The following is a 14,345-nucleotide window of genomic DNA, read 5'->3' as shown; positions in this document are numbered from 1 at the left end:
TTTGATCTGCTTATGTTTTTTGGCTGTGTAGCAATTAAGTTTGATTTTGATATTTTTTTAATATTGACATTGACAGTTTGACTGTGAGTTTGAGTTGGTTTTAGTTGTTGCTGTTGTGGTTTATTGACTTCATTCTGTTCAAATTCATATGGCACATATATATGGCGAGATATATACATGTATATATGTATATAGAGATATATATTTTTAGATATATATTTAATAGAATTATATAAATTGAATTGCTTCAGAAAATTGTTGTTTAATAATCTCAATTATTGTTTAGGGCGGGAGTCACGGGTCAGTGGACACTAGTGGACGTGTGGACACTTAAGCTTCGGCCTCAACCTCCTCCTTCACCTTGGCATCGCCGGGTTTGCCCTTGGACCAGTCGGGTTTCTTCTGCTCGTCCGGCCATGGATATGGATGATGATTGGATGCATATCGTGGTGAAATAAACGAGAAAATACATTTGAATTAGTAAGAGAATCGCTTGTGGTGAAAGCCAACAGGAAACAGGGTATGCTCGGGGTGTTGGGGGAGAGACCAACAACCAACAATTGTGCCGACACTAAGCTACTTTGTGGTGTACAGTACATTCAAAAAGTGTTGTGTGTGATCGTGTGTGACTAAGCTACTGACTACAGACGGCTACTACAATCGGAGCAATTCACAGATACATAGAAGACAGATACATATATGTATATCGGAGCGGAGATCGGTGTGTGCGACAAAAGATTGAGATTGAGATTGATATAGAGATACAGAGATATAGATAGAGAGATACAATTAAGACAGAGTGGGTGACAGTGCGGTGCACTCAGGTGCTCAAGAAATACGAACAAAATACGAGTACAGACAGGTACAGGGTACAGGTACAGGTACATATGCATGTATGTTGGAGATCGCACACACACAGACACACGCAGAGTTCTTACACTTTTTGGCTTTTGTTAGCACAGCGGCATCTTTTATCTTTTTCTAAACGCAGATGGCAATGTGTGACATTTTTCGTAGTTGTTGGTGATCGTGAAGAGAGATCGTGGCATATAGAAAGATTATAGATATCAGATGCGCCCCATACCCAAAGAGAGATAGAGAGAGAGAGGCTCGATCGGGGCTTTTCCCACACAACTTACCTCCTTCTCTTCCTCCTCCAGTGTGAACTCCTTCTTCTTCACGACCTTAAGTTGGTTGCGGAAGTTGAACTCAGCGGCCTTCTTCTGCAGCTTGGCGAATTTGTTTTCGTATTTGGAGACCTTCTTCAGGGCTGGCTTGACGCTGAAATAATAGAATGATCGATCAGTAATCGCTCGATCTCGAGTTAGTTTATCCGCGGAGAAAATACTTACAACTTGCCGCGAAGATCGTTAACTTGGGCATTGAGATCGTTGATCTGTATTGACGCGATGGAGAGGGGAAGAGAAAAGGCATTCGATTAGTACACGCGATACACACGATAGACACTGCTGTTTATCGGACACATGTAAATGCTACTGCTACGGGCGGGCAACTATCAAAATCAAAATGCTGGAAGAAGTAGACGTAGTGATGTGAGAGAGCAGGCATGCACAGGAAACGGTTGGTTGGTTGGTAACTGGTAGCTGGTAGAACACGGGATGCACACATAGACATAGGATGCGTACATAGATCATAATACTCTACCAAATACTATAACTAATGCTTAGACTAGGGCGTGCTTTTTTTTGGGTGAGTGAGAGAGTGCGAGCAAGCGAGCGAACGAGCGAGCGAGCCAGCGTTTCGAGCCAAGTTCTTTACGTTCTAAGTCGCCTACTACTTTGGGGAAGTTCTTATTGTTTTTTTTAACTATTTATTTTTGGCATGGAAGAGTGGTTATGGTGCTGGTACTAATACTGATACTGGTACTGGTTTGTGGTGGTTTTTTAGGCATTGGCTTTTGGCTTTTGGTGGTGGTGGTGGTGGGTGGACAAACATTTGCTTTTCTTATGATCGAATTTTCGTTTCGTAGATTGAACAGCATAACATCCAAATGTCGATTTCTCTTTGCTTTTTTTTTTAATGCTTTATTTGTAGTTTTATAGAGAGTATTGTTCGTTTATACATAAATATATACACATTTATCGTACCACAATCGGTTAACAGTGATAGACAGAGACAGAGAGAGAGAGAGAGAGAGAGAGAGAGAGAGAGAGTGAGAGTGAGTAAGAGACACAGAGAGAAGCACACAGCACGCACATAGAGAGTGTCTCTGGAGTGAGTCCCGGAGAGACTCTAACTGGGGGCACTGGGCTGAGGTACTGCTAATCGTAAAACTATTTCCTAGGGTCAGGCAGGGCAGCAAATGCATTCCCTTCTTCCTTTTATTGTAAGTACTTTCACTTGTTCACTGATTTTCTGTCGCTTGTTTTGTGTTTGCTTTACTTTGCTTTGTTTTCTCTTTTTCTTTTTTTTTTTTGTTTTTTTTTCTTTCTTTCGATTTGTTTGTTTGTTTCAGCTGCGCACGCAGGTTCTTGCTTGGCTTTCGCTTTGGCTTGTTGGGTTTCGTGTAATCGGTAAACGGTAATCGGTCACATTTAGTGGGCAAAACGGCTAGCATTAAGTGGATCATTTCAAGAAGTAATCGACGCTTGGCTTTTATGCTCTTCAATTTTTGATTTGATTTTCGTTTTTCGTTTTTTTTTATCATTCTTCTTATTTTTCTTAGTTAATTCTTTGCTTACACAGAAAGCGATTGATAGAGACGGAGAGAGAGATAGACACAGAGAGAGAGAGAGAGACAAAGTGTGAGTGGTAATGGGAGTAATTTACACAAAAACACTATTTACAATGAAGTGCGGGGCTGCGGTGGTTGGATGGGTTCGAAAGAGGGTACAGGTCTGGCTGGTATCTGGCTGGACTGGAGTTCTGGGAGGATGTGGGGACTTTGGTATTTGTTTTGTTTTTGTATTCTTGTGTTGCTGCTGCATGCAAAATGTCGCCTACTATGAGTGCACATGCGCGTGCGTACGCGTGCGTATTTCCATTGTATGCGTGCGTTTTACGTGTGCAGAAAAAGAGTGAAAAAGAGTGCTTGCTTGCTTGTGACTGTAACTGTAAACTGTAACTGTAACTGTGACTGTGACTGTGTGTGTGTGGTGTGCGTGGTGTGCTTGGTGTGTGTGTTGTGTGTGTTTTGTTGTGGTTGTGGCCAGCACAACGGACTAAGAGGTGCAAGTAATGACAGTTATAACGAGCGCGTCGACAGCGACACAAACAAATTGTTATTTAAAAAAAAAAAAAAAGAGAAAAAACACACACACACAAAACAAATTTCACAAATTGTGCAACAATTAGTTATTTTGCTGTTGTTTTGTTGTTGTTGTTGTTGTTGTTGTTGTTGTAGTGCAATTTACTAAGGCTACTTTGCTGTTTGATTGATTGATTGACTGATTGATTTTTTGAGGTGCGGTGTGGCTGATGAGCGTACTAGGATTGCCAGAGAGATTGTAAGAGAGAATATATATGCGTGGGTGTGTGTGTGTGTTGTGTGTGCTAGGGATATGGCGGTTGAAACTTAACCTCACTCTATGGTCTGTGGTCAAAGAGGGCCACACTGGACTGCAACTGACACTGGTCACACTGGTCACACTGGTCACACTGATGACACGTACCTTCACGTCATGTAATGTAATTGTAATTCTTTCTGATGGCAATCTCTTCGTTCTCAGCACTCACCTTTCGGCTAATTGTGTGTGTTGCCGAATCGAACAAAGGAAAAATAGTACGAATAGCTAGACACGAAAGCATGCACATATGCGGCTATACATATCTGATACAGATCTGTGTGTCGACATATACTATGCACAATGCACACATAGAGACACAGAGAGACAAATAGAGAGAGAGAGAGAGATAGAGAGTGTGTTTGTGGTACAGTCAAGTATAACAGATACAAACTAAAGAGATATTGATATTGATATTTGATGCGCATTCAAAAAGTAAGAAAGAAACAGCGGAATTGAACTGAACGGAAACGGAAACGAACATGATACTAGATATAACTCAAGATTAGATTAGGTAATTGATATTGATATTGATTTTGATTTTATTGAATATTTTGTTGCATGTTGCATTCTGTCTGGAGTGATTGAATTGTTTTGTTTGTTGGTTGGTTGATTTGGTTGGTTGGTTGGTTCTTTTGTATTCAGAGTTTTTGACATTGATTGATTGAGAATAAATTGAAACTGTAATTGAAATTGAAATTGGTGCAGTACCTCCCAGTCTTTTTTCCTGACTTCGTATTCCAGATCCCATTTCTGGCCTTCACAAATATACATTCGCTCGTAATACTCTTCGCAAATCTCTTGCAATTCGCCTGCAAAAACATTGTATTTTTTCGGAATTGGGTTTTGATTTGATTTGGTTTGGATTTGGTTTTTTTTTTTTTTTTTGTTTGTATTCAAATTGAAATTCAAATTCTTATATTCTTATCGGTTGTCATAACGACGCTTTCAAAGGTCAAAGTTTTGTAGTAAAGTTCTAATTCTAAGTACTAAGTAATGCTAAAAGTAATTATGATTGCATTTATTGTTTATAGAGTTTTATTTTTGTTTATCGCAATTGTTCGTTGCTTATCGATATTTAATCGTTTTGTTGTTTTGCAGCTTCATTAGATGTTATGTGTTCGATGAGTTTTCTTTCTTCGATTGGGCTTGGTTTTGATTGGATTTGGTTTGCTTTGGTTTGGCTTTTCTGATTCTGTTCTGATTCGAAATTGGAGGTTAGAGATTGAGTATGGGAGAGTGTGGCAACTCTGGTGCGCAGTCGCAACGGATCGGATCGGATCGGAACGGAGCGGAAAAGAGCGTTACTTGAGAGGTTTTTACTTGAGATTTGGTTTGATTGGGTTCGCGTATGTTTTTGGTATTTTGTTGTTGGCTTTTCGTTTGGGTTAAGCTCAAAATTAATGACAATTAATGGAAGTTTTTCCTCAGAACTATTTTCCTAATTGGCTTCACTTCGGCGGTGCCGAAGACCTGGCATTTGGTGGGGGGGGTTGGGGCGGTAAGGGGAGACAATTTCCAGAATGCAGGCCGCCCCCCACCCTTCACACTCTGGGCGTATAGGGCATTGGGGGCATTTGATGTACTACCAGTATGTTTACACATTTGTACTTGTGGGCAGGGGCGAGGCGGGTCTGGAAAGTATCTCCCATTCCGAACTGTTTGAAGCACGCGCCGATTCGAGAAGATCTGTCTCTTAAAAGTGGTTCTGTAGTTTAGCGCAGTTAAAACAATATCAAAATTAGGTAAAAGAAGTATCGCAGTAGAAAGAACTAAAAATATGATTAGGAAATATTTAGAAATGAAATCAAGTAATTAAATATCAAGGGCATAATGTAAAGTAAAAAAATTAAGATTAATAATCGATTTATATATAAATCATATCTTATATTTTGGTTTTTGGTTTTTGCTTCATAAGAAAAAGTAAGAAAAAAACATTCGATTTTGGTTTTCTTTTTTTTTGTTTTTGTTTTGTTTTTTCAGTATTCGTTTGGTATAATTTTTTTTTGGTTTTGTTTTTTTTTTATAGTTTGGGTGCATGGCAAAATTTTGTAAATCTTTTGGGGAATTTACCTCTTGGGCCTTGACTTTCTGCACGTGTTCTAAATCAAACTTATCGCCCTCCAATGCGTAAAGGCGTTGCCAATATTGTTTGCATATTGTTTGCAGTTCGGCTGCGGTAAACGGTAACGGTTACGGTAACAGTAGTACGGTAACGGTAGCGGTTACGGGTAAGCGGTAACGTTTGCGGTAAACGATCGAATCGACATTTACGTCAAGCGTAACGCATTGAGAATATTACGTTACGACAAATGTTTGTGTACGTGTGTTTGTGCGTGTGTCGTTGTGGTTGTGGTTGTGGGTGTGGGTGTGTGCGCGTGTGTGTAAGGTATGAATCAAAGAAAGAGAGATAGAGATAGATATAGATATAGAGATAGAGTGACATATTTAAAGAGAGAGAGAGAGAGTGAGAGAGAGAGAGATGGGTAGTGTTTAGGTGTTTTTTTTTTGTCGGAGAAAGAGATTGGAGATTTGGAGCGAGAGAGAGAGAGAGAAGTGGAGTGACGTTGAGATAGAAGTGAAGACAAAGACAGATATAGATAGAGATAAAAGAGAAAGAGATAGAGTTAGATAGATAGCGACAGGGATAGAGAGAGAGAGATAGAGATAGAGACGACGACAACGACGCATTTATTTTGTTTGATTTGGATTGTTCGTTCGTTTGTTTGTTCGTTTGATTGATTGATTGATTGTTTGTTTGATTGGCGCGTTTCGAGAAAAAGAAGGATTAGATTAAGATTTGATTAATATAAAATTAAAGATTGAACTGGATCTTTATCACCTATGTAAATATCTTACTATATGTGAGAAACGATCATATTTTAGGTATTATTTTCTTTTTTTTTTGGGAATTTTTTTCTTTCTTTGCTTTTGGTATTTTGTGCCACATGAAGTGTCTGGTATCTGTATCGGTGTCTGTATGTATATGTATGTATCTGTGTCTGTGTCTGTGCTGTGCTGTTTCTGTGTCATTGTTGGTGCTTGCGAGAGCTGTGGTGCTTGGTGGTGCTTGGTGCGTGACTGTACTCATTGGATGACTGTACTTTGACCCAAAGCCTGTGCTCTGGTCACACTAAAAATTACCCTTTACTTCTTCGTTTTGCTTCGCTTGATTTGGTTTCTCTTTATCCCATTCTTCGTTACATTTGTATGGGTTTCTTTTTTGTGTGTTTGTTTCATTTTAGTTTTAGTTTTAGTAGAAGCTTTTGTACATAAAAAATCACAAAAAATTGCATTAAAAATATCGAATATCGAATGTATTGCTACGATACAAAAGCCAAAAAACTTGTAGCCACAAAAAAAGCTATAGCTATAGGCTAGGCAAAAAAAAGCCGGCAAAAAGCAAATAATTCGAAACAAATACGGTGACATCAAAAATAGGTATCGTCAGCATTTGTTGCACTCGGCATTAATCGAACGGGGGTTGGGTTAGTAACTGTACTCTCGAAAGGCGGTGGCGTTACTTGCGATCCACTTGGGAGTGGATCTGGTAGGCGGGTAGCCTTCTGGTTAGGGGTTAGAGGTTAGCGGTATCGGCTCGGGGCTCTACTTTCTATATACTTTGGTGTTTAGGAGTGTGAGGTATGGATGGGGGGGGGCGCCCACCACCGGAGCGTACACTGGTGGGAGTGCGCAAACATTTCGAATGTGGGGGTCCAGTTTGCACAGCTCTCTCCATTAAAAAAATAAAAGAAAATAGTCACAAAAACAGACGAGTACTTTGGGGTTAACTACGGTTTCTGGCCAACTACTACAATGTGCAATGTGCTGCAGAGTATTTGCTTTCTTTTGTTTTTTTTTAGATTTTTAGATCACACACACACACTTATGGTGGATCAGGCGCCGCCAGGCCTGGGCCATCTGGGCCGCAAATATTTGTATATATCTTTTGGGCTGAAATCGTTTTGCGGTGCGGCTGGTGGCTGGTGGCTGTGGCCAAGAAACTATCAAACAGTAAAGAGTTATCGACAAGTTCTACAAGATATCCGAGAGTGAGAGTGCAGCGCAACACCGCAACACTCGAAGCTTTGTTGGTCGGTTGGATAAGTGATATTGGAAACTGGAACTGCTTGCCTCATAATCCTTTCTGGCTACCTCGTACTCGAGATCGAATTTCTCAGATTCCAATTTCAGTATCTTAGTGTGATAGTCGTGACAGACTTTCTGAATGGTATCTGCGGAACGAAGTTGGGTTATATGTATGTAAATCTTATAGAACGCAGCTGCTACTATATGTGTGTGTGTGTGGCGTGTGTGTACGAGAGTTTGGTGTGGGTGTGTGTTTATGGGAGAGAGTGTATTCGTGTGTAGTTGTGTGTAAGATCTACTCCGTGTGGGAAGAACCTCCTGCTTATGATAGAGGTGCTTTGATGGTGCTCTGGCACCTGGACTCTCTAATCGGAATCAAATAATCGATAGTGGATCGATAGATCGCTTCGACAGGTATGGGAAAAGTGACAGATAGCTTGCCCTAGATCTTCATTAATCGGGGTGAGTAGTAGTGGTATTTCTGTACAGTGTTTAGTGCGTTAGGAAGATAGATCTTGGGGGGCGGTTCACTCTCCGCAAAACATCAAGTGTATAATACAGACTGAGAGTGACAGTGAGAGAGAGAGAGAGTGGATAGAGAGAGAGATAGTGTTTAGATGTAGAGATAGAGAGATAGCTAACAGAAGGTGTTTATTGTTGTTGTTGTTAAAAAGTTAAAAAAGTTTTAGACTTTTGATTTTGATTTGGACGCTTGTTTTTTTGTTTTTTTTTTTTGTTTGTTGCTTCGTGTTGGATAGGATACGATTTTAGTTGCAGTTTGCAGTTTGCATATATAGAGCATATATAGAAGAGATATATAGAATATATGTATATATGTGTATATAGCATATATGGCAGATATATAGCTGGTGGTGGTGTGTGTACCTCAACATCCTTGCGCTTAACAACATACTCAAGATCATATTTCTGGTCCTCCAATTTATTAATCCTGTCATAGTGTTGCTTGATCAGAGTTTTCAGTGTGTCTGTGTCGATCACAGAAGATCACAGAATGGTTGGGAGATTGGTTGATTGGTTGGTTGGTTGGTTGGAGTTGGTGGGTTGGTGTTGGTTTTTGTGGGGTGTATGTGTGTGTATTGGTGTTGGTGTTTGGGTGTGTATGGATACAGATAGATATTTCGGGGGATACGGCAAAAGAGAGATAAAGAGAGACATATTTAAATAGATATTTATAGATAGATTCCAGTCGATTCGTTTTGAATCTTCATTCGAAGATGCTTCTTCCACTGAGACTTGACGTTTGTTTTTTCTTTTTTTTTTTTTTGTATTGTTTTTTGTTTTATTGTTTTTTTTCCTTCAGTGTATGCACAATCGTTGCATGTGTGTGAGTGTGCATGTGTTTATGCAGTGTGTGTTTGTGTCTCTGTATGGCTGTGGGTGTACATGTACATGTGTGGGTGTGGGTGTGGGTGTGGGTGTGGGTGTGCGTACGTGACAGATGACACTTTTTTTGTTCAACTTTCAATTATCGATTTCTGTTTTCTGTTTATGCCTCTGGGCACACAGATTTGCAGTGGTACCGTTACTGTACGCCCCCCGCAGATCTGTGTGGACCCTGGTTATTGTTTGATTCGCTTTATATTCGTCATGTCATTCATTAAATACTTTTAGGGGGAAATTTCTTAAACGGGAGAGCTGCAGGGAAACCCATTGTGATATTTGCTGCACGGTTTCCTTGCACCTCTCCCACGAATTTGAAGGGTGCTTGGGGAACGCGCTCTACGGCTGGACCACTGCTGTGGACCGGAAAACTCACCTTCACTGGCATCACTGAGATTCCTGGGACTGCCGCAACGTTCTTCAATGATGCGTCTACGTTCAGCCGCTTTGCGTTCCTGTTCTTTCTTCAACTCCTCAGCGGCTTTCTTACGCAGCAGCAACTGTGGGATGAAATATCGTATATGGATTAGGAATATCATCGCATTGGATTGTGTGGAGAGTGGCGTGGTGTCGAGCACTTACCCTGAGTTTCTTCTTCCTTTCTGGGGTCATGAAACCCTTCTTGGCCTTCTTGGCCTTGGAGGCTTCCTCCATGCGCTTGCGCACCTCAGCACGCTTGCGCTCGATCTCAGCCTGTTTAGCCTTCTTAGCCTGCAATCAAACACCAGAAAAACAAGTCGACAAATCGTCAGTAAGCCTGCCAAACACACACAGGGGACAACGGGCTCAGCTACAGTAGCTACAGTGGCCGAGCCCCGCATCCGGATCAAACACTACACAACACGGCACACGGCACTCAGCATGGAGGGGACTCATCATGGGACGTGGACATGGACATGGACGCGGGACGCGGGACGTTGAGGTAACGTGGACACACGTACACAAGTGTACCTCCTCGGCCTTCACTTTCGGATCGTTGGGATCCTTGGGCGGGCCGGCTGGCGCGGCCGCAGCTGCCGGCGCCTTTCCATTGGCCGCCGGCGCCTTTCCATTGGCGGCTGGCGCTGCCGGTTTGGCAGCAGCCGCTGCCGCTGCCGGTTTGGCCGGAGCCGCAGCCGCAGCCGCTGCCGGTTTGGCCGCAGCCGCAGCTGGTGCAGCGGCGGGAGCAGCTGCCTTTTTCTGCAAAAAAAAAGCAAAGAACAGAATTGTTAGTTTCGAATTGTCTGGAATGAAAGTTTACGGTTTGAGCGTGCGAAGATTGCAACATACAGAGCGAGAAAGAGCGAAGGTGCATAAGGTTCAAATCAACCAAACACTCGTATGATGGGAACACACTTTGCTGATTATATTTCCCTTTGTTATTAATACGTGGGGGTTATCAGTACCAGCTCACTGTATTCACAGTCTCTCTCGCACATATTGCAATTATTTCTCACGCATAAACGAAAGTTTTTTGCACAGCTACAAGCAGGGACATGGACAGAGACAAAGACAAAGACAGAGACAGCGACAGAGACTGGCACAGAGACACACACTAACGATAACATAACATTGTTTCGATCGATCTTGATTCGATAGTTATCAGTTGTCAGTGCTGACTGCTGCTGCTCCTCGATCAGAGGGTTGCTTGACGTGCGGGGCGGGGCGGGGCGGAGCTTAAGGCAGGAGAAAGCTCATCGATCCTGTGGGTAGGCCAAGAGAAAGCATTTTGTGGTCTGTGGTTAGGGCGAGGCGCTTGGCTAATTAGATTAGATAGCGGCAATAGCGGGGGGCTGGGGTGCCAAGGCTATGCTTACCACAGTCATCCTCCGGTCCCGGCGGGTTCAGTCCCGTCCAATCCGCAGTCCGAGTCCCCAGTCAAGGGGCAACGCTTTAGCAGCGCCCATTGTGTTTGTTCACATGAAAAGTTTACTGCAGAAGAAGGCCAATGATTAGTCACGGGTCACTGGGTCACTGGACAGCCCCCACGATACTCACCTCACCTCATCATCAGCCATTTTGATTTGTGTTTTAAGTTACTGCAAAATACAGAAAGAGAACAGAACGAGACGTGAGCTCAAGGAACTGGAACTGGAAGTGCGAATGGAAATTGAAATCGAAATGGTCTCTGACATCATTTCGATTGTCCTATATATACACCGTTATAGATATAAACAGAGATAGATATAGATATATATTCGTATATTCGTATTCGTATATGTATATGTATATGCATGTCTGGCATCTGTTCCATAAATTCGTTCGTTCGCTCGTTCGTTCGTTCGCCCACACAAACGCACACCCTCGCACGATCCTATCGGGGCCGGCCACAGTGCGTATGCGCAATTCACATATACAGCTGCGCGGCGTATTACGTATACGCAGCATTGGCCCATGCCGTATATGGGGGGGCCACTACACTCGCGCGCTCTCTCTCTCTCTCCCCCTGTCTGTGGTATTTACTTTGGCGTGGGCGCCTGCCAGAAAGAGATGAACATTCCTGCCTCTCTCCGATATCCGATTTCACTCGAGAAGCGGTGCAGAGGCACTTCGCAGAAGAGCGAACCAGCCAAAAGTCCCCCAAGGTTCACCCACTGACGGTATGCTTTATGTAGTCAGCCCACTCAGCTGATCTTGTTATGTGAGCATATTAATCCATTTATGTGTACAAATTGGTACGAAAGAATTATTGGGACAACTCTTGGGAAGCTCTTGTGAGATGAATCGGTGGGAAAATCACAAAGTTAAAGCTGAAAATCATGAATGATGCGTAGATATCCACTTTTGAACTGCATATTAACCAGTTCTCGCATGATCACTTCGATCTGAAGACAAGCTATGAAACAGTTTACTTTGAGGAAGCTTTCTAAGTAAATCCTATGAAAGATCTCTTCGCAGGGGGCTGTTTGTTTGGAAGATCGCCTTGTACAGCTGTTTGAAAATTACTTGAACGATAATTACTGTAGAAATATCAATGTGAAAACATCCACAGAGGAATGCAAATACATTCCTCTGAAGATCACAAAACAGACAAGTTTGCAATCAAAAAGATCCCCGAAATACTACAAGAATTTCAAACTTGAAAAAGTTCATTAGACGGCACATTTGGGGTAATTATGAAACGCCACAAATGGCGAGGGGAGAAGTCAATATTTGTCTTGTGTATATTGTAGAATTTTCCCATTATTGTGGCCAGAAGTATTACCAAACCATATGGCCATATAGCCATATAGCGCAGGGGGCAAAAGCCAAGAGCTGGGCATAAATTTAGACCGAAAAACATTTCGATTTGTGCTTGTTGCAAAGACACCTTTTCGGCGATGGTAAGACGCGAACAAATCTCTGACAATGTCGACCTTCGGGCACTCACACACACACACATACACACAGCCAGACCCTGAAGGGGTCAGAGAGGGAGGTGTGGGGTGTGGCGCAAAGAATAGGCAAAATCTAAGCAGAGTTGTGATCTCCATTTGGCACAGAGAGGAATGGATGGATGGAGGGATTTTCTATTGTGTGCTGTATCTCTGGTGATCTAAAAATAAACCTGTTGATAGACACACGAATGGGGGAACCGAGAAATATGGCAGCTATTTATGATCGCAATGCTATTTTGTTTAGGTGTTTAGGAAAATTTCCGGGGGAAATCGTTCACTCATTGGGCGACGGGGAAAGGGGGGGAAAATGGAACTACAAAAAAAAAAAATAAAAATCAAAAGTCCAATTTAATATCCAATAATCGTGCGGAGATTGTACGTATTTATCCAGAGCTTTTTATGGCTATACCTATACAGATATACAGATATATATATATATTTGGGTGATCTGTGCATTTGTTGATATGTATGCGTATCTGAGTGTATGTGTGTGTGTGTGTTTGTGTGTGTCTCGCTTTCTCCCTCTGGCATTTAGCTGCGCTCTCGGTTGGTTCTATTCTATTTTGAGGCACTTTTGAGGCAGCATTTGGCTCTTTCGAAACGAAATGTATCTTGTATCAGTGGGATACATTTTTAGCACACACACACACACACACACACACACTCACGCACAACTACGCATGCACATTTCACCCTCTTACATAATAAGAGAGCGAGAAAAATACAAAAAAAAAAAATATGTTAAAAAAAAAACAATGAAAAAAAAAGTGCATAAATGTCATAAATGGAATGTTAACTTTGTTTCAATCGGTTCAATCCATATAACCGGTAGATGGTAGCACACTTTCGAAACGACACTTGAAAATAATATCAAAAAAATAGTATGTCCGCCAGGAAGTGGTGGATGGAGGGGTGGGAGATTGGGGATTGTGGAGGGTGGGGGATTATAGTCACACGCACGAATTGACTATTGGATCGAATCGATGCTCGATAGAGGTTCGGTTCGATTCGGTTCGATTCGATTCCTTTTTGGCGCAGGAGTCGCACACAATTCATTCGGTTCTTTCGGTTCTTTCGGTTCATTGTTTTCTTTTCTTTTGCTCTTTTGCTCTTTTATGAAGATTTATGTTTGGTTCTTGGATTGTAGCTCGGTTGATATTATTGTTGGTTTATATTGTTTGCATGTTGCATGTTGCTGCTGCTGCTGCTGCGGCTGCTGTTTTTTTTTTTGTACTTTTTTTGCTGCTGCTGCTGCGGCACTCACCTTCAAGGAATTAGAAAAAAAAGAAAAAAAATTTGAGCTGTGCTGTCGATCACACGAATCGGTTGATACTGAACGACACAAAAGACTGAACGGTCCGACGATCCACGGCAGACTATATTCTAGCGGCCAGCCGTTCAACGGATACAGATATTTTTCGGACCCGTTCCGAAAGTTTACTTTTGCACTCGCACTCGCATCGGGAGAGAGAGAGAGAGAGGGAAAGAGCGAGAGCGATGTGTGCCGCCCACCTGCCCGTCCTTCGCACACACACACACACACACACACACACACACACACCAAAATGGCAGGGAGGGGTGTGCTGTGAATGGCGTTGGACGAGGCAATGTGGCCATGTATCTGGGCATGAGGCCTAAAAATAGATGCCTCTGGCAGCCCAAAAATCGAAATGGATACCGAAAACTGTTCACTGCTCATTCGGCTCTGCACCGATCTGTTCCGATCCATTCCGAACCGAACCGAGCCCGCACCTTCAGCCCCCCGACTGCAACCCCCCCACACACTCTTGGAGAACATCTGTATCTGTGTGTGATGCTGCTGCTTCTGGTGTAAACGGAGCCGCTTGGAATTCAATGCAATGGATAAAAATAAGTTGTGCTCCAGTTGAGAGCAACAGCAGCACCCGAGAGTGGGCCATGCCATCCCATGGTAGTGCAGTCAGACCAGACTCGGATCCTAAAGCTGGTATATACA

The 14,345-nt window shown here is 42.5% G+C and overlaps 1 protein-coding gene across 11 annotated transcripts; it reads right to left on the bottom strand.

Moving 5' to 3' along the window:
* Positions 1-98: 98 nt before the first annotated feature.
* Positions 99-13,757, bottom strand: LOC111069302 (troponin I). 11 transcript variants are annotated; one of them, XM_022359294.2, is made up of 10 exons: positions 13,635-13,756; positions 10,997-11,032; positions 9,966-10,193; positions 9,597-9,725; positions 9,391-9,514; positions 4,236-4,336; positions 1,353-1,396; positions 1,140-1,281; positions 939-981; positions 352-402 (listed from the first exon to the last, which is right to left on the bottom strand). In XM_022359294.2, coding segments are annotated over exons 2-10 (828 nt in total). In that variant the 5' UTR covers positions 11,012-11,032; positions 13,635-13,756; the 3' UTR covers positions 352-400. The 11 variants fall into 11 exon arrangements, with proteins under 11 accessions (XP_022214985.1, XP_022214984.1, XP_022214983.1 ...); XM_022359293.2 differs by lacking the exons at positions 939-981; positions 4,236-4,336 and adding an exon at positions 7,659-7,759 and having other exon boundaries at positions 99-402; positions 13,635-13,757; XM_022359292.2 differs by lacking the exons at positions 939-981; positions 4,236-4,336 and adding an exon at positions 5,598-5,698 and having other exon boundaries at positions 99-402; positions 13,635-13,757.
* Between the last annotated feature and the right edge of the window lie 588 nt (positions 13,758-14,345).

This window comes from Drosophila obscura, unplaced genomic scaffold, assembly GCF_018151105.1.
Source record: "Drosophila obscura isolate BZ-5 IFL unplaced genomic scaffold, ASM1815110v1 contig_29, whole genome shotgun sequence".
NCBI lineage: Eukaryota > Metazoa > Arthropoda > Insecta > Diptera > Drosophilidae > Drosophila > Drosophila obscura.
Note: the sequence above shows the minus strand (reverse complement) of the source record. Positions and strands in the feature narration are given on the sequence as shown.